This window comes from Chelmon rostratus, chromosome 1 (assembly GCF_017976325.1).
Source record: "Chelmon rostratus isolate fCheRos1 chromosome 1, fCheRos1.pri, whole genome shotgun sequence".
In the NCBI taxonomy this organism is placed as follows: domain Eukaryota; kingdom Metazoa; phylum Chordata; class Actinopteri; order Chaetodontiformes; family Chaetodontidae; genus Chelmon; species Chelmon rostratus.
This window is the reverse complement of record NC_055658.1, coordinates 27,159,297-27,185,520: the sequence shown is the minus strand read 5'-3', so window position 1 is coordinate 27,185,520 and position 26,224 is coordinate 27,159,297. Positions and strand designations below refer to the sequence as shown.

At 42.1% G+C, this 26,224-nt stretch overlaps 3 protein-coding genes across 4 annotated transcripts; 1 reads left to right on the top strand and 2 right to left on the bottom strand.

Annotated features, from left to right (window-relative positions):
- Positions 1 to 102: 102 nt before the first annotated feature.
- kcna4 (potassium voltage-gated channel, shaker-related subfamily, member 4) lies at positions 103 to 2,190 on the bottom strand. 2 transcript variants are annotated; one of them, XM_041933555.1, is made up of 2 exons: positions 1,984 to 2,190; positions 103 to 1,926 (listed from the first exon to the last, which is right to left on the bottom strand). In XM_041933555.1, exons 1-2 carry the CDS (start codon positions 2,188 to 2,190, stop codon positions 103 to 105), a joined length of 2,031 nt encoding a protein of 676 aa, XP_041789489.1. The 2 variants fall into 2 exon arrangements, with proteins under 2 accessions (XP_041789489.1, XP_041789481.1); XM_041933547.1 differs by having other exon boundaries at positions 103 to 2,190.
- Positions 2,191 to 13,100: 10,910 nt separating this feature from the next.
- On the top strand, positions 13,101 to 15,677 carry fshb (follicle stimulating hormone subunit beta). The gene is made up of 3 exons (XM_041935218.1): positions 13,101 to 13,114; positions 14,556 to 14,739; positions 15,474 to 15,677. Exons 1-3 carry the CDS (start codon positions 13,101 to 13,103, stop codon positions 15,675 to 15,677), a joined length of 402 nt encoding a protein of 133 aa, XP_041791152.1.
- A 4,862-nt stretch (positions 15,678 to 20,539) lies between these two features.
- Positions 20,540 to 24,073, bottom strand: LOC121609381 (ADP-ribosylation factor-like 14 effector protein). Its single transcript, XM_041940995.1, has 5 exons — positions 23,907 to 24,073; positions 22,845 to 23,040; positions 22,626 to 22,754; positions 22,045 to 22,085; positions 20,540 to 21,298 (listed from the first exon to the last, which is right to left on the bottom strand). The coding sequence occupies exons 1-5, from the start codon at positions 23,975 to 23,977 to the stop codon at positions 21,070 to 21,072; spliced, it is 666 nt and encodes a 221-aa protein (XP_041796929.1). The 5' UTR covers positions 23,978 to 24,073; the 3' UTR covers positions 20,540 to 21,069.
- Between the last annotated feature and the right edge of the window lie 2,151 nt (positions 24,074 to 26,224).

The following is a 26,224-nucleotide window of genomic DNA, read 5'->3' as shown; positions in this document are numbered from 1 at the left end:
GTAAAACTTGTGTTTTGGGGACCACCCGCTCTTGGGCATACAGTATCTTTATAGGGCGTATTCTTCCTCAGAAATAAAGAAAAAACGAAACTCTACTTGTAATCACACGTCAGTCTGAATGGATTTTGAGTTAGTGCTGTTTTTCCTGCCTATGTCCGTGCCGTTTCCTTTACTGGGGCTCTTGTCCAGCCCGCAAAGCGACTCCGTCACCCCCTCCTCCATCTCCATATACTCCGCTTTGTCACCCAGCGAGGAGCCAGAGGGCGAGCCTTTGAATTTCCTTAGAAAGTCCGGGAAATACGGGCAGCCCGGGGGCATGCTCTCCACCGCCGGCGTCTGGTCGTCGTTGTCGGTCTCCCTGTGGTAAAAGTAGTTGAAGTTGGACACTATGACCGGCACCGGGAGCGCGATGGTTAACACGCCCGCGATCGCGCAGAGGGAGCCCACTATCTTCCCACCGACGGTGATGGGCTTCATGTCACCGTAGCCCACCGTGGTCATGGTCACCACCGCCCACCAGAAAGCGTCGGGGATGCTCGTGAACTGCGAGGTGGGCTCGTCCGCCTCGGCGAAGTACACCGCGCTGGAGAACAGGATGACACCTATGACCAGGAAGAAAATGAGAAGGGCCAGCTCCCTCATGCTGGCGCGCAGGGTATGGCCCAGGATCTGCAGCCCCTTGGAGTGCCTGGACAGCTTGAAGATGCGAAACACCCTGACAAGGCGGATTATTCTCAGGATGGCAAAGCTCATCGCCTGCTGCCCGTTGCCTTGGTGCTGCGCCAGGTCCGTGCCGAGAGTTATGAAATAAGGCAAAATGGATACAATGTCTATTGAGTTCATAATGTTTTTAAAGAAAGCCGGTTTGCTTGGACTCGCAAAGAAGCGGACTATAATCTCAAAGGAGAACCAGATGATGCAAACCGTCTCCACGATGAAAAACGGGTCGTTGAAAGGAGTAAATCCGTGGTCAGGTTGAGTGGAGTTGTGTCGTGGCTGTAGATACTCTTTTTCATCCCTGAACTCCGGCAGCGTCTCCAGGCAGAAGATGACAATAGAAATAACGATGACCAGGACGGAGACGACTGCGATCCCCCTGGCAGGGCTCGAGCTCTCCGGATACTCAAAAAGCAGCCAGATTTGGCGTTTGAACTCGTCCTCTGGCAGAGGTTTCTCCTCCTCTTTGACGAAACCCTCATCCTCGCGAAACTTGAGGATCGCCTCTTCCCCGAGTTCATAAAACTTCACCTCCTCGGAGAAGATGTCAAACGGGACGTTGACGGGTCTTTTCAAGCGCCCCCCTGACTGGTAATAGTACAGAATGGCGTCAAAGCTCGGTCGGTTCCGGTCGAAGAAGTATTCGTTCCTCAGCGGGTCGAAGTACCTGATTCGCTTGTCGGGGTCTCCCAGGAGCGTGTCCGGGAACTGAGTGAGAGTCTTGAGCTGAGTTTCAAACTTCAGTCCCGACACGTTGATGACAACTCTCTCGCAGCAGCCGCACTCGCTGTAAACGTTTTCGTACCCGGACTGAGGGCGCCTGTCAGTGAGCGAGACGGTCTCCTCCTCATCATCCATGTTACACAGAAAACTCGACCTCTTGCTGCCCCGGTCCCCCTCCTCCTCCTCCTCCTCCTCCTCCTCGGCTCCCTCGGCCTCTTCCTCCTCTATCATGATGTCCTCCTCGGATCCGAGCAGCGCCAGCTCCGAGTGGCGCAGGTCTCCGCCGAGAGTCGTCCGGCTGCGTCTCCACCGTCCGACGCCGCGCTGCTTTTTCCGCTCTCTGAGAACTCTCTGCTGCTGCTCGGGCTCCTGCTGGTGCTGTGGCGGCTGCGAGGAGGAGGTGGAGGAGGAGGAGGAGGAGGGGCGCGAGGCGGTACCGCCGCTGCTGATGTTGGCGTTCGTGGAGGAGGCGGCGCGAGACTGATGCTGGCGGTTGTTAAGGAGATGCGCGCTCGAGGAGGAGGTGGAGGTGGACCCCCCCACGCCGCCGCTGCCACTACCGCCGCCGCCGCCGCCGCCTCCTCCCTCCGCGCCGGACCCACCTTCGGCAGCGGCCGCCGCAGCCGCAGCTCTTGACTGGGCAGCCTGGCGCTCCCTCTCACGCTCCCTCTCCCGTGCGCGAGCTTGGGCATATCCGTAAGGCAGGTGACTGTTGCACCCGCCGTCCGCACCCACCATAGCAAACTCCATTTTAAGTCAACGAGCAGTTCGGTCCGTGAGCGCTACAGGAGCCGCCTCGGGGCGACGTGGATGCAGGCCAGAGGATAAAAGTTGCAGCTCGGAGCGCGCAGAGAGAGAAAATGAGGCATCAACCGCTTCGACCAATCAGTTGTGAATATGAGAATTTCAGAATAACAAACACACCTCAATTAGGTCCATGCTGAGTGCAGTCCATGTGGCTACTTACATGATAGGAGATACTGATCAGCCTGTCTTCCCGTTTAGGCACAGGCCTCCAGTATTTTATGACATCATTACCATAACCAAAATCTGTAAGGGCCGGTGGCACAGCCTGTTACGCAGACGCTCTGTGTCAAAACTTGCAGCGCCCTTTATTTGTTCAGCATTATAAATCACCAAGTCAACAAGCGACGCCAAAGCAGTCTCTCCTCGGTTTCTCCGGCGCCCATCAGGTGGTTAATTTCTCCACGACCGCGGCTTGCGCCCAAATGCGTCTTTTGATCCTCCGTGGTCACTCCTGGTTGCCATTTTATGTGATGAGATAAAAAAATAAAATAAAAAATAAAACTGGATCTTTGCTGTTATGTTATGGCGCTCCGGCGAATCTGAATTGACTTTATTCCACCGACGCTCTCTGGAGCTGCGAGAAAAAGACAAGAGAAACCAGCAGTTGGTTTAGGCGAGAAATTTCTGTATTCATATGGATGTCCGTTGTTTTGGCGATTGCATAGTCCAGGATACTACGCATCTTTTGCTATATAAGGGCGGTAAAACTTGACTGGCATATCATTATTATTATTGTTATTGTGGAGTGAACATGAAGGGAGGCTTTCGGAAATGAACGCATGGAATATATTTATTCTATGTTTACAAGAGACATTACGCACGGAATTTTGCCCGTTTAAATAGCGTCCGTCATTCTGACATTCATACTTACATGTGAAAGGGGCCAAACGAAATCGCCTCAGCCCCCTTACAAACAAATCTGCTGGAGGAGGATGTGGAGGAGGAGGGAGGCTATGTGAGGATGCAGGTCTTCGCTTTTGCCCAAATTCCCTCTTGATTTTGGGGGCTGATATCACCAATCCCCCGTCGGATCCAGCCAGCGACCCTATCATCCACTATATACATCCGTGCTCTGACGCACTCTGAGGAGGACACTTTTCGGCTGCGTCTCGACGTCTTGTCTCAATTCAACAGGATCTATTGCCACTTCAGCCCCCGTTTCTGCTGCATCGCTCCTCAGATACTGGCAGCAATAATCAGTGAAGAAAAAGGGGGGAAAAAGAAGCAGGTGTGCGAGCAGCGACTTGGCATCAATGACAGCGCCGCGCGATCACCGCGAAAAGATGCGAGGGTGGGTAAAAGTTTAGCTTCGCACAGGCGAGGGGAAATGGCCCCATGGTTGAGTCTGAGCATCACACATCTGTCTGTCTGCCGCTGTGGCCCTACCTTTTCCCCGGTATCCTTCCCATTGTGTGTGTGTGATGATGGAGAGCCTCGGTGAGAAAGTCGTTCGTGTACCGCAGCGCAGGCGGTGCTCGGTCCTCCCCCAGTGGATGCAGCCGGTCACTGCGCACCGTGCTGCAGTCTCACACCCGAGCCTCCTCTGCCCTTCATCATCACTGCTGGGTGGCAACCGGTGTCCTTACCCCCAAAAAGTAATGCATTACTCTCCATTCATTCCTAATGTAACGTCGGTACTTATAACTCGCTGCGAGTGGAGCGTTAAACGGTCGGTGCACTTGCAGTTTTCAGGTAAATCCGTCCTCTCAACCCACCAAAGCTCTCGGCGAATTTCCCCCGTTTTACCTTTAGAAATTATTCTGGAAGAAAGTACCTCCACATGTTAGTAATCAGCGATTGTTTATACATTGAGCACTTTTTCAATAAATCCATAAAGATTTCACCTGAGCCTGCACAAGTGTGGGTTCCAAATCAGTTTATGTTCAAAATGTGTGAATTTAAAGCAGTGAAAATACTTCGACAAATACATTTCCTGCATTTTTCTGCATGTAAATACATTTTAGCATCAGGCCATACAATTCATTATTACATACTGTATGTCACCCCCAAAATGCACGTTTCTTATTCAAACATTCAGAATTCTTAATATTCCTGCAGTTTACCCTGTGAGTAAACAGGAAGGCTAACCCTCATTAGTGTCCACTGTTTCTGCGCTCCCTTTGATATTTGAGTAAGTGAATGTCACCCAGTTCAGAAGTGAACTCATGTGTTTCCATTGTGTCCCAGAGCAGTTCAGTCAAAGGAAGTCTGAAAGAAAACCACTGTATTTGTGTTGACGCTGCAGATGTAAAATCAGCAGCTGCTCACAGAGTTAATGGGCTGTTATAGTACAATACAACACAACTGTAGTGTCAGTCCTCAGCTGTATAAAACACTGTAACATCCCAGTACCACATGTAAAAACATCACTGAAGACATGAACAACATGCAGCCAATTAAGTGTTGTATTGACAATTAAGGGCTAAATATTTGTTTTATTCCCTTCAGTTTTGTTGCAGAGGAACATTAATACTTTAAAAGGAAGTACCATTTTTTCGGATGTTTCCCTCTTAAAGATACAAACCCTGATCCAAATAGAAACATAAGAGCCACTCACATCACCAGCACCACCCTCACCACCGCCACCGACAACTTTCAAAACACTGATTATGTTTACAAACAGCAAATTGTGTTATATTTTTTAATCATCAGCTGACAAGAACACAACATGCAGATTTTTAATCATTAATAGAAACTCTTTAATTACTTATGTAAATATTATTAATGGTAAAATCTCAATGGGAAACAAATTTGGGTGTCTAATGAGTCACTGAGATTAAATCAGTAACTCATTACACTATTTGTCACTAGAAAAAGTAATTAACATAGGCCACTGGAACACAATACAAAGTTAGCATAACCATGTAAATATTTGTGATATGAGGACGTCGTGTCACAAGCAAAAGGTCTGAAGTTCAGGTGTACAGCCACGCGTTTTGTGCTCCATACAACAAGAAATGACTCTTTTTCAACTACACCTTGTTTTCCTCTCATCTGCACAGAAGTTTCAAAGGTTTTCAGGTTTGTAGTGGAGGGAAATAAACATCTAAAACATTCATAAATCCATATCCAACAAGTGGCCAGACACTTCAGCAGCCCTGTGCTCAGGGGCCCTGCCATCATCAGGTCTCTGGTAAAACCCCAACAGCAGAAACAACAATGTGTTTGTGTTTCTGTGGCACCCAAAATGACTAAAATGTAATGAGCATAGTGTAGCTATACAGCACATAAGCTGACAGCAGTGTCAGACACTTGCCCGTCTACAAGTGAGGATGCTGTAAAACATGAGTGAAAACGGGATGCAATCATTTGCAAACAAACTGTTTTCTAAAGTTTCTGAGCCCATGTAGTAACATTCTTTATCCAATCATGTGTTCACAAAGTGGTGAATCTTGCTCCATCCTCGCTTGTGAGCCACTGAGCCTTTCCAGGATGCTCCTTTCATACCCAATCACCTGTTAGAAATCAACCTGTTTACCTGTGGAATGATCCAAACAGGTGTTTTTGGAGCGTTCCACATCTTTCCCAGTCTGTTGTTGCTCCTGTCCCAACGTGTTTGAAACGTGTTGAGTAGATGTCAAACAGGATCACATTCTGTTTTATTTTTGTTTTACACAGTGTCCCAACTTTTTTGGTTTTTGCTTTCATTCACATAAATTAAGTATATAGTGCACCAAGTCATGCACTGTATACTATAGTGGTCATCTTCTCACCATAAGCCAGCTTGTAAAAGAAACAGCAGAACACTTTGTTCTTTAAGTTCTTCATCTTTCACATGAGAGAAACCTGAACTAGTTTTTGAGAGCAGGAGAGAATGTAGTCATCAATTGTGAGACTGTAACACAACAAGCAGCCTGAGAAATTACCGTGCTCAGGTGTTAATTAGTCAAACAATGCATTACTATTGAAAAAGCAATTAAGAATGCATTACTTTTTTGAGTAATGAGTATTGAAAACAACAGACAGGTCACTATATTGAATATCATGGTGATTTTTCATTAAGGTAGCCACAGTAGCTCTTATAAATGTACAGGTATATGCAACAGATGTGTGTAAATAACAATACTTAACAAAAGGAAGAACACATTAAGCAACATGATAATTAGTGGCCACGTAATTACGACATATGCTGAAACCTGCAACTGAGAAAAATAAATGAATTGTCAGGGTCTTTCACCACAAATACAAGTAAAGCAGAGCTCTAAACAGATTGTCAATGCAACAGGTGTATTATCATACCTGTGTATTATTCTATAATAATAACTTAGCTTAATGATCTTTTATGTTGAAAAGCAGATGTTTGTGCTGTTGGTCATTCCCTGAGAAGTCAAAAGTGCATGCAGCCTTTAAAAAACAGACCTTTCAGTACCTGGCGAGGTAACTGTTGAGTCACTGTTATTGATCATCCTATTGCCACCGCAGATTTATTTGGATCATTTCGAGCTATGGGACAGTAAAAGTCTTATTCATTGCACCTTTGAAACCTCAGAGGTTTAATTTGATTGTGCAGATAATTGCTTTTTCTGCAGGTACCACTGCAGGCCTGGTGCTGGGATACACCGCAATCAGTAGCTATAGCCCATTCAGTCCAGTTCATTTGATTCAAACTATCCGTTTGACTGAAAAACTCTAATTAGGACAACAGCCTGTTATTCCAGACCTGAAAACCGATGCTATATTCCCCTAAGGGATCCTAATCATTCCCTAAGGTGTTTTTAAAATCTCTAGTTGTAATATTCCTGTAGGGATATTTTTGGTTGCTTGTGCAGTTCCCTTCTAAAATGACTCATCCAATCAGTGTGCTTCTTTTCCACAAGAGGAAATCTGAAACAAGATGTAAAATCCAATGCAGAGGCTTTTGCTAGTGAAATAATCAGTACTGCTGACAGTGCAAATATCACTCACTGACTCTCTAAAGAGCTCATCTTCACAGCCATCTGTGTTTCAAATACTTACCTAAGACATTAGAGGAGCTCTTTTCTAGTCTGCACAACGTGTAGGCAACCTTCCACCCACCACACACACATCAAGCACACTCACCCCTTGCACTTCATTGAGCATCCACCTCAGTCAGCACCAGGGGGAGTTGTGAGGTCAGTAATAACAAGAGGTGATAGAGTGAGGATAGAAGGTGCCTTATTACTCACAAGTTTAGATGCACTTTGAACTGATGCCAGATCTGCAACATAACAGCATCTGTTGACAGTGTCCTCCTGCATCTTATTGAAACCTACAGTAACACTTTATATGAAGGTACATGTATTCATCCATTAACTAGCTGTATATTAGCATGCATGTTAGTAGCATATAGTGGTCATTGTGAATGACTTATTAATGCCTAATTCTGAGGGTTAAGGGTTAGGTTATTAAGATCATAATTCAACAACTAACAACCTTCTAACTTACTATCAATAAGCAGTAATTAGGAAGTTATTGAGGGACATTGCTTAGTTACTGGCCTAGTAGTGTATAACATGGTCATGCAGAATAAGGCATTAATACGTTCTTTATAATGACGAATAAAAAGCCAATATGCTACTGATATGCATGCTGCTAATGGTGAATATGTGCACCTTCGTAGTCTTAACCTACGCTTGGGGACGTTTAACTCAGAAAAATTATGCTGCATTCAAACGTAATTCTGAATATTGTAAAAACACAAGCGTCATTCAAAACTGGCTTATGAAGTCAAAAAAGTTGGAGACTTTTGAAACTAAAGTGTAAGAGTTAATGATGCAATGATAACCTTTTACCCTTGTCAGCATGATGGAAAGTCAAGTTTTGCATCAGCGGACAGCAGGAAGGTTTTTATTCAGTTGGGTACTGATTCCTGAGAACAGGTTGCATAATACTGCATGAAAACATCTTTCAGATAAACTATTCCGTTCACGCAGGACTGGGCAATATGGTCAAAATCAATGTCATAATATAATGAGTGTTTGTGCTGCATTGATGTATATTATGATATAGCAAATTGTGCTAATATACAATAATGAAATTTAAACAGGAACTAATAACCACACTAGTATGTTTTTGTTCACTTCCAGTGGTTTCACTTCTCACCTTGCTGCAGTGATGTACAGACGTACTGCAGGACACCGTGATGTCACTGCTGGGTGTGGTTACAGGTACAGCCAAGCACACCTATGACCACACCCGCCTGTGATGCTGCATGTGTGGTCACAGGTGAAACAGACATGGAACTTTCATATGTGTATGAATATATATCATCTATATAAAGCTTTTTGTGACTCCAGAGGGAGCTGCGGAAAGTAAGCTGCCTCATGTGATGTCACTTGAGTCAATGTTGATCAGGTCTGAAGACCACAAGTTTGAAAATGAAACAAGTCTGTGGGGGTGGAGTTAGAAAGAAGTGATCTGACCAGACCTTCTCCTTGCTGAGGCTAGCAGCTAGAGGCTACATTACCCACCACACCTGAATTGAGTTGCATCGTGGGTAATGTAGGCACCAGGTACAAGCAGCAAGGGACAGGTATGAGTGCTTTGTATTATTCTTACATTATTCTTATATTTGTTAGTCTAAATATCTTGAAAAACTACATACCTGACAGTGTAGAGGAGCAGCTAATGTCAGAGATTTAACAGTTAGATGAAGAAATAAATTCTTTTAAGCAACTAGTCAAAAATATTGGAGGTGGGTGGGGTTGTGTTGGGGCAGTTTGGACAAATTACCTAGTAATTTTTAAATCCTGGCTACAGACCAGGACCAGACAGTTTAAGAGACCACACCAAGAAAGCCATGAACATTCTGAACTACGAGATATTTAACAGACAAAGGAACACAGATGTGTCGATAAGAGAAATCAAACAATAGATTGGATGGAAAAATGGAGAGAGAACAGAGAAAGCAGAGAACAGAAGACAGTGAAGAATCATCAGCAGCCGATACACATAAACAGACCTACCACCTACGTCCACACTCAGCCAGCACACAGAAACATCCAGTACAGTCACCAAACAAAAGTCCTGTCCTTGGCAGTGCTGTGGAGGCGTTTTGTTTAGACCTGATGGAAGGAGGGTGAGAACGTGAGTGTGGGGTGGTGCGGTGTGTTCAGGGCCTCGGTGAGTGTTTTTTCATGCGACAGGATGATTTGAAGTCTCTGTTTCTTAGTTTCTGTCGGTGGCTGTGATCAGGGACTCGTACGGTAGCAGATGGAAGCGGCAGAGGAGGCGAGGCTTTGCAGAGATGGGAGCAAGGTGTGACTGAGTGGGTTTGTGGATGCTGTCAGTCCTGTTATGGCAGTGTTTACGATGTGTTGATAAAAAAAAAGTGAGAGGACTCAAAACCAATGACCCGTAACTCAAATCTGTGATGTCAGCAAGATGCACGGCTCTGAGGTGTTTTTATGTGTGGCTTCATATAAAGCTTGTTAGAGCTGCTATACCAAAATGAGCTTTTTTTCCCCTTTTATAGTAGTGCTTCGAGTTATGAACCAGAACATCATCCTGGCCATTTAAACCATCGCCTCGTCCATCATTTCCAAATTGATTGCCAGTGGACATTACAGGGCAGGCCTTCTCTTCTTATGGCTGTTGTAAAGGGAAATAAGACGCTCACTCTGATATTTATTTTATTGCTTCTTTAGAGCTGTTTTTTTTTTCAACTTGCTGCAGCAGCAATAAGCTATTTTTAGGACCATGATATTGAACTTAAAAGCTCTGCCTGTCCTTTAGTAAATAAAAGAAGGTGTTCGTGTAATTAGCATATCAATGCAGTGCATGCGCGGATGTAATTTTTCAGTTCCACACTCAATAAATCAAGTTTCAGTGCAGATGCGCTCATTTTAAGAGGAATTACCAGCCGTTATTCAGACTACTCAGAAAGTGACTAATGAAGTGTTCTACTCTGAATACAAGATTAATCAACCATGACTGGTGTTCATTAAGGACAAAATGCATGCTAACAATGATGTATTTCAGCTGAGGTTTCTGAAAGGAAGTAGTGCCTTAGAGGACGAGGGTGACACTCAATAAAAGTCCTTGTTAGGCAGGTACAGCAGTTCGCAGGATGCTGGGGAACCTGAGTCCCTGGTGGCTGCAAGGGCAGACGGAGCAGCATTTGGATGAACCGTGGCTGCTGCCCAAGTACTTATACTCTTTTGTCACTGCAGACCGTCCAGCTCGTGGTGCAGTGCTAACTTTTTACTGAATGCAGCAGAACACAGAATTTCTCAAAAACAGAAAGTTGCAGGCTCAGTGGCTGCTTCAGCTGTATGAAAGGAAAGGGAGACGTTTGCTGAAGTACTGTACTTTTTGAGGTACTTGTACTTCACTTGAGTTTTGTCATTGTACGTTACTTTATAGCAGTGGTGAAGGACGTATTCAGATCCTTTATCTGCATGAAAATGATACTTAAGTAAAAGTATGTAAGTACAATCAAGTGAATGTATTTAAAGTAAAAGGACTTAATGCAGAAAGATGGCCCGTTACTGTGACTTGGTTGAGGTGGAGCTAAAATTGAACTGTTTTCTATTGGACTGCAACTAATGAGTCCAAACTAAAAATCTTCATGATGCTTGTTTGTCAAACAAACCAAAAAATGGATTTTATGGCAATCAATTAATTTTACATCACTCCTCTGACATGGAGTCAAGTAGACGTGTAAAGTGTCATGAAGTGTCATGAAAGAATCAAGAGTGCAAGTACATTAAATGTACTTAGTTACATTTGACCACTGCTTCATACTTCTGCACCACTTCTTTTGTCTTTTGTGCGCCATACATTTTTCTGACACCTTTATATACGTACGGTTTGTTACTTTGTTTAAACCATGACCAACTACAATATTAACACACATTAGTGATAAAGATACAGTGCTATACAGTATGTGATAATAATGTAATACTCTGAAAAGACCCATTCTATATTACGAGTACTTTTGCATTTGATACTTTCTTTAAGTTCAATGCAGAAGTTCTACACGTAACAGAGTGTTTGTTCAGTGTGGGACTGCTTTGAACCTCATTAATATGGAAAAATGTTGTTGAGAAAGTGTGGAGTTGTAAATTTCTCATTCATTTTCAGTTTTTACATCCTGCACACAAAAGACTTAAAGCCACTGTGGGAAACATTTTTTTGCTTTGGCATCATAGTGGTGGGATAAAAAAAGATGGTCTTGCAGTGGTTTTTTTTTCTCACAGAGTCTTGATGTCTCTCATTTTTCAATAAACAAAACCCAATGCCAGAATGATGATGGAATTAGTCAAAGTTTATTCTAGCCTGATATCAGAAAGTATGTCTCAAAGGCCTATACAGTAATACTAAAAACTACAAACTATGAAACAAAACAATAATAAACAACATTAGCAAAATATATTTAAATGTAACTTTGTATGCCTGGATAGAGATGAAAAACACACATATACAAAAATGTGTAACATATGTTGGCATGTAACCATGCACACATAAACTGAATACAAGGTATTCCTCCAGGCATCAGGGTTAGTGGAGATGTAAAGCCGAGTATTATCTGCATAGGAATGAAAACCTAGTTTGTAATGATTGATGAACGTACCAAGGGGCAACATGTAAATAGAGAAAAGAATGGGGCCAAGCACAGATCCCTGTGGCACACCTTAACTGAGCTTCTTGTGGTCTGATGAATAGTTGTTGTGTAAAACAAATTGAGATTTGTCACTTAAATATGATATAAACCAGGAGAAAGCAGTGTCAGTGAGACCAACATAACTCTCTAATAGAATGTGGTGATCAATCATGTTGAATGCTGCTCTGAGGTCTTGGAGCACTTGTGCTGAAACTGAGCCAGAGTCTGTAGAAAGTAATAAATCATTAACCACTTTTGTCAGGGCTGTTTCTGTACTGTGGAATTTTCTGAAGCCGGATTGATGAGGTTCAAACAGATTATTGAATGAAAGGTGATCTATGACTTGTGGAGCCACTTTTTTTTTCAAGGAGTTTTGAAAAGAATGGCAGATTTGTGATTGGTCTGTCGTTGCTGATCAAATTGGGGTCTGGGTTTTGTTTTTTTGAGAGTGGCCTGATGACCTATGTTTTAAAAGATGGAAGCACAATTCCACTAGTAAGAGAACTGTTTGTTATTTATAATAATAGTGGGCTGAGAATTGGAAAAAAAAGTACAATACAATGTATAATGTAAAATACGAGGTCTGGACAGTGTAACCTTCAAAATGAATAGGTAGTGATCTAAGAGAACAGCAGAATCTTTGAGATCAGGATAGCTTTACTGAATGACTCAGATTTGTCATCAGCATGAATATTAAAATCCACCATAAAGACCACAAAGAAAGGTCAAAGGCTCTGGTGGTCAATATAAAATTACTATCTATATAAAATGATTGCATCTTAGAGTGCGCAAGAAGCCTCAAACAGCAGTGTTAATTGGGTTTATCATTAATAATCTGGAGTCATATGTAACAGCTGTGCCCCCCACCGGTCCTTGACTCATGTGACACTTGTAAACTGGCATAGTTTGGAGGTGATGCGTCATTTAGTCCTACAGTCATTTGGCTTTAACCTGGTTTCACATAAGACCATGAAATAAAGACTATGTTAGTTTGCAGTGATTTACTAGAAACTGCTAGAAAGTGATCTAATGTTAGTAAAGCCAAAGCAAAGTGGCAGGTGATGGGAATGTGGATGTATGAAAATTGTAGCTCTTATATTTAAGTTCGCTGATATCGCTGATTACAGCAGGGATATAACTATATTTGTGGAGTAAATGTTGATCAATACTGTCGGGGTTTTCTGGGACTTGGCAGCTATCATACCAAGCTTTATCATTTAAATGAATAAAAAGAGGCCATGTGCCAGCAGGATCTTCTCTATCAAGAGTGCGTGTATTTTGAATCAAGATGAGGTTGTTCAGGTCTTGATGAGATGTGGGTCAGAGGGAGATAAAAGCTATATAGTTGATCAAATTTGCCATCAGTTTCCTGGTCCCTTGCCAGTTTGGGTGTCAGCCATCAGCTTTATATAAATCAATTCAAAACGAATCGAAATGTCTGATAAAACCGTGACCTGTTGCTGTACAGAAGTTCTGCAACCTGGAGACTAAAAAGACGTTCAGATCTGGTTGACGTAGTGGGAACAGGACTAGATAAAAGAATTTGCCCAGGCTCTCAATAGTCAATGCCAATGATTCCATGTCGCGCTGGAACTTAATTGATTGTCTGGACCTGACGTCATTTGTTCTTGCATGGACTATGGATCCACCACATTTCAGTGCACCGCTTTACACGTAATGGCAAGGGCCGGGAAAACTGCTTAAATGGAGTATAATCTCTCAGCCAGCCAGCGGCAGCAACCATGTAACTGTCAGATGACAGAATAAATTACTATACATACAGTGTATATATATATTAAATTACTGCATTTACATAGGAAAGATGTGTTACTGCCATCGCCAAATTAATTACTGATGCTAATATTTTCCATTCCACTGCGGAGGCAGATTTGTGTTTTTTATTTCTGTGGGCCGTCTAAGCCTTCCACTCATGTAGTCTAAACAAAATCTCTGTAGATAGCGTCTCACTCCTCCTCCAGTGCAGAAGGAAAGGCCTTGAGCCAAGAGCCATCGCTGACCTGTTGAGGGAAAGAGGCGAGGATTTGCTTTTGAGTCCAGTCAGGTAGGAAAAACAGTCACCGAGCCCAAGGTTGAATAGATTAAAAGGATTTATGAAGAGCAGTATTTAAGCAATGGAGAGGACAGCCACAGGTTGGAAGCTGTTACAGATGTTTAGAGAGTGACAGAAGAAACAAGGTTCAAAGCAACAACCGAGCTCTACAGGTACGTTTTCTTCATTTATGCAGATTAAATGCAAATGCGGTGTTGAGACAGTGATTTAAAGTTACATTATGTGACAGTAGTTATAATTCCATCGCAGTTTGGTAGATATGAATCTAATTGGGAAAAGTCTTTAAATGTTTTGGTTTCCAATCTGAAAGTAAATTTGGCACAGTTTTCTAATCAAATCTTATCTTCTGCATTGCATATTTCATTACAGATTATACATACAGGCTACAAGCACTGTAAAAAAACTAATTTACACAGTGATATAGATTTGAAAAGCCTAGCTGCTCTGGATGGTGTTAGACATTAACCAGAGATGATTTCATGTAATTACAGAGCTGTTTCAAGCAGATGCAAATATATGGAGGCTCAAGAGTCAAACATAAATATCTCTCATGGATCTAAAACCACCATTAACCCACATGCTTCAGAGAGCCACGACGACACACTGCCTCGCTTTAATCCACATCAACTTGTTGGGCTTTTTGATGTGAGACCTGATCCCCTCTTGTGGCAGGTGTCTGTGTTGCACCCGGCGGAGGATGCAGCTGGTTGTCATGGCAGCAGTGCTGGCACTGGTGGGGGCGGGGCAGGACTGCAGCATCGGCTGTCGTCCAACCAACATCAGCATCCCGGTGGAGAGCTGTGGCAGCACCGAGTTTGTCTACACCACCATATGTGCAGGACAGTGCTACCTCGAGGTATCGGAGGAGTCCAACTCTGAACAAACTGCCTCTGAGTTTCATACGTTAAGTTCCACTCTGCCAGCTGATCATGCTGCGGTGTATAAAGTTGGCATAATATAAAATATAAGCCTGAGGGAGTTTTTTCATTTAAATGATTTCACCTCAGTTGAGTTTATTCAACTTAACCACAGATTTATCCACACTACAAATGAGCCAATGATGGTATGTCAATGAAAAATATAAAATCTATCATGTCAAAATGACTTGAATTATCTGTATAACTTTACTGAGTGAAACCCAGAGCCTTCTCACACCTGGAACATGCACTCACACATATAAAAGACCTGTCGCATGTATAAACCTGCTTCCTGAAACAGTCTGCAGGCTCACTGTTGCATTTACAAACAGCGCTAATGTGAAAAAGACTTTGGCAGCATCTATTAGATGTTTACATATGGTCAAGTTTTACTTCTTTTATTAAAAGCCCTGCCAATCAATTGCAGATTATAGCCTGTGCTTCAAGGTTTAGTGGCTAGACAGCCCTTTTGTCTCCATTTGAATCGTACTTCTACCTGTTTGTGCCAGTCGGTGCAGGCAGGAGTCCTCACGTTATAGTTTATCTGCTGTTTGAAAACTGAAGATTTTTATTTAAAACGTCCTGGCTCAAACATCTACTCACGTGAGGGGCTGATTTAGTTCATGTCCATCTTTTTCAACCGTGCACTGTTGTCTGTTGGCGTTGATGACAGGATCCCGTCTACATGGGCCATCATGACTGGGCTGAGCAGAAGATCTGTAACGGGGACTGGTCCTATGAGATGAAATACATTAAAGGATGTCCAGTGGGGGTCACCTACCCTGTGGCCAGAAACTGCCGGTGTACTGCATGCAACGTTGCAGACACATACTGTGGACGCTTCCCTGGAGTCATACCTAGCTGTCCGTCCTTTTAAAGAAAACAATCATCTGTGCGACATTGGTATTTAAAATAAATGGCTATCACGTAAGTTTGTGGTTTTTGTGCTTTATTTATAAGTTTGAGTGCTTTATTTGTCCTTTTATGTCTTGTAAGTATTATTAGCAGCACATTTCAAACTGCTGTCTTCCTTAAATGCAGCGGTGAGATAGCAGAGTGGTTTTAAAGCTATAAAGGCCGACAGAGAGATTAAATGTCCCACCGATAGTTTCCCATTTGGTCCTGACAAAAGTCACTGACTCCTGAGGTTCAGTAATCCTGAGATTCGAGTTTTCATGCTGAGAACTGGAGGTCATCCCATAAGAAAAAGAGCAGGCCTCACCTCTTTCCTGACAGGTGGAAATGAAAATATAGAGTTTGCGGTTTTCCAGAAGCTGCACTAAAGCGCCTGCTGATCAGCGGCTCTCTTCAGTGGGAAACACTAAATTTAGAAATAGCTCTGCAGGCAAAATCTTCCTCACATCAGGACTCCGCACATTGTTCGGGTGGAGCAGATACAATGTCAGGAAGATGGTGTTTAGGATAATGTTATACGACATGAGTAATAAATACCGTGTCAACAGATTTCTGCACTTCATTGCAGTGTGACCCTGTGTGATGATGATCTGCACTGTTGTTGGAGGAGAGTTTGATATTTTGGCTTTTTTTGCTTATTTATTTTGTAGCTGAATGCTAGATGAGAAGATCTACACCACTCATGATTGTCTATTATCTTATAAATCTACAGCCAGGAGATTGTTATCTTATTTTAGCTTAGTTGGCCTAAAGGCAGGAAACAGCTGTAGTCCAGCACATAACCCTCTAAAAGTTCTAATGGATCGATCTGAATCTGGCATTTATAGTGGCTGACAAAACTTTTTTGGCACAATTCAGACCAAAGCTCTGCATCAATTGTTTCATTTAAGTCAGACTCCCACCTCTCTCTAGATTTATGCAACCTTTGAAGCGCCATCCATCAACAGAAAATACATTTTTGAAATAAACCCAAATACATTTTCCTCATGAAGCGCCGGTGAAGTCATTCTGGGTCCTAGAATGGTCTTCAGAAAGGATCTTTGTGGTAGATAACTACATTTTTGCTGGACTAGTCGTACTTGAGTTGTTCAAAAGGATCCATTCTTCATCCTGTCTCAAAGGTGTTTTGAGTGATACACTAGCTTCTAGTCCAAGACTCATGCAGACCTCTTGCCATATTTTATTTATCTGTTATATTTTGTTCTACAGCATTAGGAAAAAGAGTGTTAAAATCAGCCTGATGTTGCCGTACACATAAACAAGCTCATTAATCAGACACTGGTACTGGATCAGTACTCGACATGTGCCGATACTTATAGCCCAGGTATCGATTTCAGGTCTGAGAAAGTCGGATTGGTGCATCCTTAGTTTATGGTCCCATTTAAGTTTTTCCATAGAGATCCTTGGAGTCTTACCCCATGTGAAGCGCCTTAGATCTTAACAAATGGTTTTAAAGAGCCTCTGTAGTGCTGGAAAGGGTCAGGACCAGAAAGGATGCTGTGACATTGATGATACAATCTCACTGACACAATTTATTCAGCCAATCAAGGAAATCGGTAAATGTGTCCATTTATGTAAACCCACCTCTATTTCACTAACTGATGCGTGGAAATTAAGTTTATACAGATTGATAAGATTATTATCTATTATGACTCCAAGGTATCTTACCCTGGATGGGGACCAGTTACATGGGCTTTGCGGTTGATACTAAACATAATCAAAACTTGTAAGTGGGATAATTTAGCTTTTTTCACAATTGGCCTTATATCCTAAGATGTCTCCGGAAGCATCTAAGAGACTTTGTAATTCAGCAAGGGAATTTTGTCAAATAAAGTGTTACATCATCGAGAAGATTCATTTTGTGGGTTGTTGGACCCACTTTATAGCCCTTTATGTCTAAGTCTTGCCTGATTTCTTCTGCCAGAGGCTCATTGGCCAGGACGAAGAGCCCAGGAGACACCCTGTCTGCTAGATGTACTCAGAGGAAAGGCCGTGGACATTTGTCCATTGGTGATAATTATGGCTTGAGGTTTTTTATAAAGCGTACTGACCCCATTAATTAAAGAAGGGATAAAAACCGAAACTTAGCTGAGACCCTGAACAAATAAGGCCACTCAATCCTGTCAGAAGCCTTCCGAGCAGAGCAACAGTCATACTAAGCTCGGCCCTGGAGGTTTTTCAGTGGATAATGTTAAAGAACCTGCAGGCAGATCCCTTTAGAATAAAACCAGTCTGGTGGGTTGAGTTCATCAGTTTTGATAAGCCTGTTGGCGAGATTGTTATAAATCAATTTATCATCTGACTTTATCGTTGAGACGGGTCAGAAGGAAGAGCATTTTAGCATTTTATAGGGTCTTTGTTTTATGAGGGGTTTTTTTGTCTGTAAATATAACCATGGATGAACTCCTGACTGGTCCAATCCAAAGACTCAGGGAGGCCTTGAGTTTGGATGCTAGATTAATTACATCTGTAAGGAGAGGAATGAGTAAATCCATTAAGGGATAGTTTGGGTTTTTTGATGTGGGGTTGTATGAGGTACTTTTTCATAGTCAGTGTGGTTGGCACGCCCCCAGTTTGGAGAAGCAGCAGGGCTACTGGTGTAGGAAGTTAAGCAATGTGGTGCTGTGGACGGGGCAGCAGCAAAACCCATTTTAGCCACCTGAAAAAACTGTCTTTTAAGTAAGTGGTTTAAGATTTTGTTTTGTATTTTTTATTGTCTATTTGTTCTAGTTTTTCTGTTTTTTACCTCTCTTTTTCATTCTGCAGCTGTAACAAGTGAATTTCCCTGGAAAGCCTTATCTTATCTGATCTTATCTTTAGTGTACGCTATATTTAGAATATTTTTGCTGGGCGGCGGCGGTGGTGGTCGGGGGTGTCACTTAAACTTTTTAAGGATTTTTATATGTCTTACAATTAGTTTTCCGTAGTACAAACAAAATTGTGGATGTCTTCAAATCCATTCTCTACTTGGAAGAATGTTATTGTGGCTATCTTTAATTACCAGTCTGACCAGTAAGAATTGAAATCTGGTTGGGATATTTAAGATGGTTCGATTAAATGTTCAAACGTCTTGCCATAGTGCTCTCTGGGATCTGTCACATGTCCAGTTCAGTGGGAACGCTGCAGGCTGGCTATCTGCGGACAGATTTCGGGCCGTTCAGGTCGTTGGTGTCCTTTAATAGTGGCTTGTTTTTATCCAGCGGCTCCCTGGAGGTCTGCACTCTCCTCTCACTAATGACTGCCGCAGCCAATATTTAGATGGACGTTTTATCAAGTTTATAGATGAGTCTGTTGCTCCGCTGGAGGGGGGAAATGGACATGGGCGGTCATGTAGTGGATGGCTTTGTGTCTGGCTATGATGAATTCTTCCCTGAGTTAAATTTTCTAAAAACTAGGGACAGTCGATTCTTCAGAGGGTTACGGTCCAGAGCAGACTATTGTCACTACTATCTTTTATTAACGGCTGTTAAAGGCACACAAGGTGTGTGTGTGTGTGTGTGCACGGCTTTTACATGTGCTATGCAATTAAAATACAGTTTTCAGTATCAGAAATTGCCTTTTTCCAGTCATTTGGGAATCTGCTAACTGATGAATTGTACTTAACATCATTACTTTGCTAAATTGTCCTTTTCCGCATTTGTTTCTGCATGTTTGTTGTTTTTGTGTGCTATCCTGATTTGGCATCTTGCATTTAACTAATATGTGATTTAAGCCTGTGAGAGTACTGGTGTGAGTGAGTCACACCAAACTGAAGTGTTTGAGGATCAAAGCTGCAGCAATCCACTGAAACAACCAGTAATTTATTCATTCCCACAGCAACTGGGCTGCTTTGTGTTAGCAAATGAAATTATGTAGCCTATTAAGAAATCAATGAATCTGCAGCCATGATAGCAGCTCTGTGAGGCTCTACGCAGGCACAGAGGTGCTTTGAGCTAATGTGAGTATGCTAACAATAGTGTCGTTAGTCTTGCAAGTATGTTGGTCACTAAATGCACTGGACAAATGACAATCTGATGATGGTACTCTATAGAAAGTTACATGATTGCTAAAGTTATTACAGTTCATCCTGAGAGGAACATGTCTGCATCAAAGTTCATGCAATCTGTCCAATAGTTGACGAGAACTTTCACTAAAAACTACATATGTAGCTCATGGTGGCACTTGAGGAAAAGCCACCAGTCGTTAAGATTCATCCTTTCAGCATGAAGGGTAACTGCACCAGCTTTCATGGCCGTGCATCCATCCATGACTGTTTGTACTGAGTTTCATGGCAATGCGAAAGCCATCCAATAGTTGCTGAGATATTTCAGTCTGGAGCAAAGTGATGAACTGACCATCCACCCCTCGAACCACGTTGCTAGTGTGGCTAAAAACATGTTCCAGAACGTCAGACATTTGTCATTGAGAACCTTCAGGTTATATTTGGAACTCAAAAGATTCACCACTCAAGAAATACTGAGCTGAGTTCTGGATGCTACTCACACCATCAACATAACAGTAATTAATATTCCTGCCAGCAGTCAGAATGGGAGAGTAGTTGTCATTTAAAGGCTGATATCTGGTTTTGGTGCGTCTCCTGTTCTTGCAGCTGGTGCAACACAAATTGTCCCACTGAGAAAATATTTTAATTCAAATTTGAGTTTGGAGCAAAACTTCAGCTGCTTTGATGAATGGCTTATTTGCATCGACTCGCTCTCTGCTCTCATCGACTAGGTTTCATAAATATTAATAAGCTTCATTTATATGTAGCCCTTTTAAAAAAGAGCAATAAATGCATTATGGAGACAGTGGCAATAAAAATTGAGCAAAACAGGACAGCACACTTTTATTTATTTCATTTACATTTATTAAAACAAAATGGTTTCGGTGATGTTGTGGTCAGCTGACAGCACACCACATTTTCCATGCAGGACAATGAGGACTAACATGTAATTTACATAAATGTCCACCACTGTAATTCCTCAAAACTCAAACATGGCAGGACCATGTTTTCTTGCTGCCTCGCTGCTAATATTCCCTGGAAACAAGCAGAGGAAATAAAGGCAAAGCAACCCTGGACTGCATGACACTTAACCTGAAGCTGAGCTCATGAACAGCGACATGTGTATAAATGAGACATTACTGTCTGAGCAGTTCTGCAGCTCTACACATCTGGAAGGGCAGGGCAAGTGGAGGGTGTTCACTTAGTTGCAATCTGCAACCTCACCGCTAGAGTCCACTAAATCCTACACACTGGACCTTTAAAGGAAACAGGAGCAACATTTTGAGAGCAACAAAATGAAAGGTAAAGAGCGTGTTTTGAATCTCAGAGGTGCCCTGATACCAGCATATAAAACCCCAAGAGTCACTGCTAACTAAACAGCAAACTTGTTCCGGATGATCTCTCCACCCTCCACCTCCACCTGCTCGTAAAGCCACTTCCTGTCGCAGCGGCACTCCACTCCACACTTGCGGGAGCCGCATTCAGGGCAGGGGTAGAAGCAGCCCATGCAATCCACATCCAGACAGTCGCACATGTCCTTGCTGTTGGAGAGCAGTCGGCCTTTGTTGTCGTACACTCTGCTCTTGGCTCCGAAGGCGAGTCTGCATGCGGGAGATGAAAGACCGACATTACTGAGTTTTGTTTTTTTGTTTTTTTTTTAAAGAATTTTTGTCATTCTTTGTGGTTTTTCTGTAATTACTGTTTGTTTTATTTATATCTGACAGTATAAATTGATCGCAACTGAATCTAAACTCTGAATAAATTTACATCTTTAATGGTTCAAGCCAGTCGGCACGCACCAGTCTGGCAGCAACAATTAATATTACGAAACATTCACTGAGGGGACATTTTTGTCTTTGACATCATTATGAAATGATGATCAAATCTACATTCACATTTAATTAATCTCATTACCGAGCCCGGTGCCTGAAGGAAAAACACCACCTCTGACTACTCCTACAGAACAGATGCAATCAGATTGGGATGTTCAATGTACTCCAGCTGTTGTTTGGTCATAAACTGTTGCACTTTCTGATTTTTGTCACCATTTGTTCAAGTCTTTTTGTGTGTATGTGTCTGTTTCATAAGAAAGTCAGTGAAGGCCACAATACAAATGGAGTCAGAAGAAAAAGTTTTCCTCTTCAGCTCAGCATTGGTTCCCGCACAAACCAAACTAGTGCCTGAGAGAAACAGCAGCAGGTTTATCTGGTATGGGCTACATGTTTCAAAGGCCTCTCATTCAAATCACAAGCAGAGATAAAGAGGTAAAAACTGTCAAGAGATACTTCTATTGTACAATTCAGTCGAGCTACTGTGAGAAGGATTAAACACCCACACACTGTCTCACCTGTCAGACATTTGCTTTCCTCCACGGCCTCCTCGTCCACCCTGTAACAAAATAAATAAATACATTTTATGTAGAGGTAAATTATCCCCATATAGTTTACTTGCTGTAGCTGATCACAAGAAAGGGACGGACATGACAAATGTGGTTTAATGCTCTTCGGGCAGCACAGACACAACTTTGCTTCAAATGATCCAGTTTAACCAGTGGATGCTGGTCAGTCTTATACTGTTGCTCTGAGTGGCTCCAGTGATGCTAAAAATAACACGAATTTAAAATAATCATTAAAAACATAATTATTTTAGTCTGATGTACAAAATAATTCTCCTGCATGCTTGGTTAGGGAAGGGTGTGGCAAGAGGGATTCAGTTGGTTGCAATCTGCAACCTCTCTGCTGGACTCCACCGATCCTACACAATGCACCTTAAAGGATGTAAAGTAGTTTTGCAGGTTTCGGCCCATTGACTACTTAAAACTTAAGGCATCCTTCAAAAAATAATTGTCTGTAATGTATATGCAACTTAAAGTAAATGAGTATGATCATTATCTACTCACAGTACTAACAAGGGTAACAGAAAACTCACCCTCATCCCTCCTCTTTTGTCTCTGCGTAGACCTCCAGCCTCTTTCATTCTGTCTCGGTCTGCTTGTGCTCCCATTTGATTCACAATGTTTGTCTCCTTTGGTATCACCCCTCTTTTGCGAAGTTCAATCTGTGGAATATTTGCAGTTATTTACTGAATATAAAGTCCAAAAACAAAATTTTAGAGAAAACTAGTATATACAGCGTTGTGAACACACACCTTTGAGGAGTCCTGCCCATTGGTGAATAGAGTGGGCACCGCATCCTCCCTCAAAAACTGTTTGCCATTGTAGTCCCTGAAGCAGTCGTTCCGGAAATGCTCTGAGCACAGGCAGGTGTTGGCAGTAGGGATGAAGTTTTTCATCCCCAGGCTGTGCACCCATTTGCTGGCAAGTTCAGGTTTACTGAGCGGGAACCTGACACACAGGAGAAGGAGACAGCTTCAAACCACGCTGCAGGATTTCAACCAACATGCCTGACAATGATAATGACTAACAGCCTGATGGAAGTAGACGATAACAAATAAATCCTGTACACCCTTAACAAGCATCAGCATACTGTTACAGTTCATCTGGTTGTCTGTCAGTTGTGTTCACAACATCAGACAATTATGCGCGTTGGAATATAGCAGTGGAAATAGCTGCAACTGGATGTACTATTGAATTTTGACTCAAACTTTGGGTTTTCTTAAATGAATTCAAATTGTTCATTGATGGTAAAGCTCTATACTGCTATGTATTTGAATAAGCATATGTCCATGCTGTACGTTTAAAACCGGTTTATCCAAACGCGGTCAAATGTTGCACTGCAGTTTAACAGGGCAAATGTGTCTGTGTGCTAGTTCGGGTAATGAAATGTTTCTGTGTGCTAGTTCGGGCAATGTCTAGCTCCGTTTGGTCCTGGCTCATGGCCGCAGGGGAGACAGCGGTTACCTCAGCAAAAACGCACAATAAAGCAGAGCAGAAAAGATGACAGGCGAGGTAACAGAACGATTTTCTTGGTTAATAAAATAAGGTTATCGTAGCTACAGGAACCGGCGTTAGCTCGGTAGCACCTTTATACCAGGACACGCTCATTAAAGTTGCACATTTTGTTTTAATGTTACTTTAAAAATTTCATTGACCAAGAGGAGATATCGTCAATGACAATATAAGTTAGTTAATCAAAAAACAACGCTATTCACTTCGGTTTCTGAGTTCTGCCCTATTAACGTAAAAGCTAACGTGAAACTATTGAAAGATCGGCCGTGCCACAAACTTCCGTTCAACCGGTCAAAACTTACCTGTAAAATCTTATTTCTGACCCCTTGACAAACTTATTGTTGCAACCTATTGCCGCACAAATTACGGGCATGGTGTCCTTTTATCGAAAATATATGATGATACAAAATTGGGCTGAAAGAAAGTCAGAAAAAGGCTGGCGATTTGTGATTATTTTCTTCCGGCTTCTTCCTCGGCGGAGATAAAAAATGTACATTCGCTCCAACTTCCTGTTTTGGCATGGATGAGTCTGCCCTCTGGCGGCGGCTCTGATAATCAGAAGACGACGTACCCAGACGTTATCTTTTCCTCATTGTCGATGACAAATAGTGGTCTGTGTTTTAGGTCTGTGTCACAGCTATGAATATTGTATAGATTCTACACTGGTCTAGATGTTTTGGTTGAAAGAACCACATATAAACTTGTCTTTAAATGTTGAGTTGTGTACAAAGGGAAGGGAGGCTACTGGTATGCGGGGGTGGAAAGTGCATTTACTAAAAGCTGTGCTATTGTAATACATTTTCAGGCACTTGGCCTGGAATATTTCCATTTTGACTATTCATACTACATCTTAGAGGGAAACGTTCTTTTTACTCCACATTTATTTCACACCTGTAGTCATTAATCACCTTACAGACTTGTATTTTTACATACGAAGAAATTAGGATAATTTATGATTTGTACATTGTTGTAGATTAAATTACCCAGATTTCTTAAACTTTCATACAATAACCACATATGGCCCTCCCATTTAGTGCAGCTGTTAATTTTATCAGCTTCTAATTTACAAGGCTGGACCACAATCAACCGGCAAAGTAGGTAGCTAAACCCCAATAATTCATTTTTTTCCTCCATGCACACTGATAAATGAGTCTGACCATGGCAATGTCCACCCAGTGTCTTGTTTTTGCAGTTACTGGTCATGTTATATGTTATATTGTATTTTGCTTTTTGAACCTGAAGCTTCTTGTATCTGGTTTAAAGCTTACCGCTTGGTTTGGGGACCTTTACATACTCAGGCTGTCTGTAAGACTAAACACTGGGCAGTAAGCTCCCCAACGTTTCCTTCTCAGCCTGATGAAACCTGTCTCCTGCTGCGCAGCTTGAGCTAGCCGGGGCCGCTGAATCACATGATACAACTACGCTGGCTAGCGAGCTAACATGCTAGCACTGGTAGTTCAAGCTGCTGTCAACAGCCACGAACGGATGGAGTAGCTTCCCCTAAACGGACAAGTCGTCGAAAACTCGTGAAGTCTCTGGCAAGTCAAGCAAGTTTTCCTTTTGTCATGTTCGTGGTGTCCGTGATGTGGAGTTAGCTAAGCTAGCTAAGTTGAAGTTGTTAAAAGGGAGTTCATTTTGAGTGCGGGGGTGTTAGGCTAACGTTAACGATATTGGCCTTGTTTGGATCGACTTTGAAGCTAATCTTACCTAAACATCCAGTTGTATTTTTTTTCTAACAGTATTTCAAGGCTAGCGAGTTAAGGATTGGTTCAGCCAAATATTGTTGACGTTAGCTAGTGTTTTCAAGCCGAACTTGGAGCTAGCTAACTACCCATTTGTTTGCCTAACGTACCAGTTAACTGACAGCGAGGCTGGTAAACTAACCTGGCTAATGTTAGCAGCAAGCCTGCGGTGAAAACAACCTAGACACACACAGCATTGTGAACAGAAAACTTGTCAAATGTGTTCGAAGTTGCTACTCAAATGTTTACCCAATTACATAATGCGGTTGCGAAATAACGCTAACGGTCCTAAGCGTTAGTTGACAAAGCCCTTTAAACAGTCAATCAGTACATATTGTACATATCATTCATCGTTTTTGACCAGTTTGAATCTCAAGCTATTATGCATAATGTGATTTTTCAGTCAGTTCTAATTAGATGTATCTGCAGTTTGTTTCTCAATTGTCAACATGTTAATTCTTGATACCCATCTTATTTCTTAATAGTGAAAATGTGCATTGTAGATATCTCTAACATATGTACATCATATCAGTTTATACCATTCGGCTCAATTACATATCATATCTATAGTTATAACCTATTATATCTATAATTCAAGTTTGATGTATTGTAACTTCAAGTCTACATATCCATAACTTAATAGTGAGAGTAGTACAAATTAAAGTATTGAAGTCGGCTTGGAATTGTAACTTGTAATAATGTGTAATGTCAGTCATCGATAATTGTGTTTTAAATATCTGAAATGCAGTTATAACTCGTGAAAATGACATTCGCACTAGCAACAATTATATTTGAGATATTTGCAGTTCATCTTTTAACTAGTCAGAATAGAATTTTAGATATGAAAAAGAGTTTTCACATGTCAAAACGTCATTGTA

What these genes read in the sequence shown, in the direction of transcription:
- kcna4 (XM_041933547.1), bottom strand. Translation starts at nt 2,190, where the DNA reads ATGGAGTTTGCTATGGTGGGTGCGGACGGCGGGTGCAACAGTCACCTG.
- LOC121609381 (XM_041940995.1), bottom strand. Translation starts at nt 23,977, where the DNA reads ATGCCCGTAATTTGTGCGGCAATAGGTTGCAACAATAAGTTTGTCAAG. An exon ending in TCAGAAATAAGATTTTACAG is followed by an intron (nt 23,041 to 23,906) that starts GTAAGTTTTGAC and finishes CCTGTGTGTCAG; the next exon opens with GTTCCCGCTCAGTAAACCTG. An exon ending in ATGGGCAGGACTCCTCAAAG is followed by an intron (nt 22,755 to 22,844) that starts GTGTGTGTTCAC and finishes AATATTCCACAG; the next exon opens with ATTGAACTTCGCAAAAGAGG.
- fshb (XM_041935218.1), top strand. An exon ending in CAGGACAGTGCTACCTCGAG is followed by an intron (nt 14,740 to 15,473) that starts GTATCGGAGGAG and finishes CGTTGATGACAG; the next exon opens with GATCCCGTCTACATGGGCCA.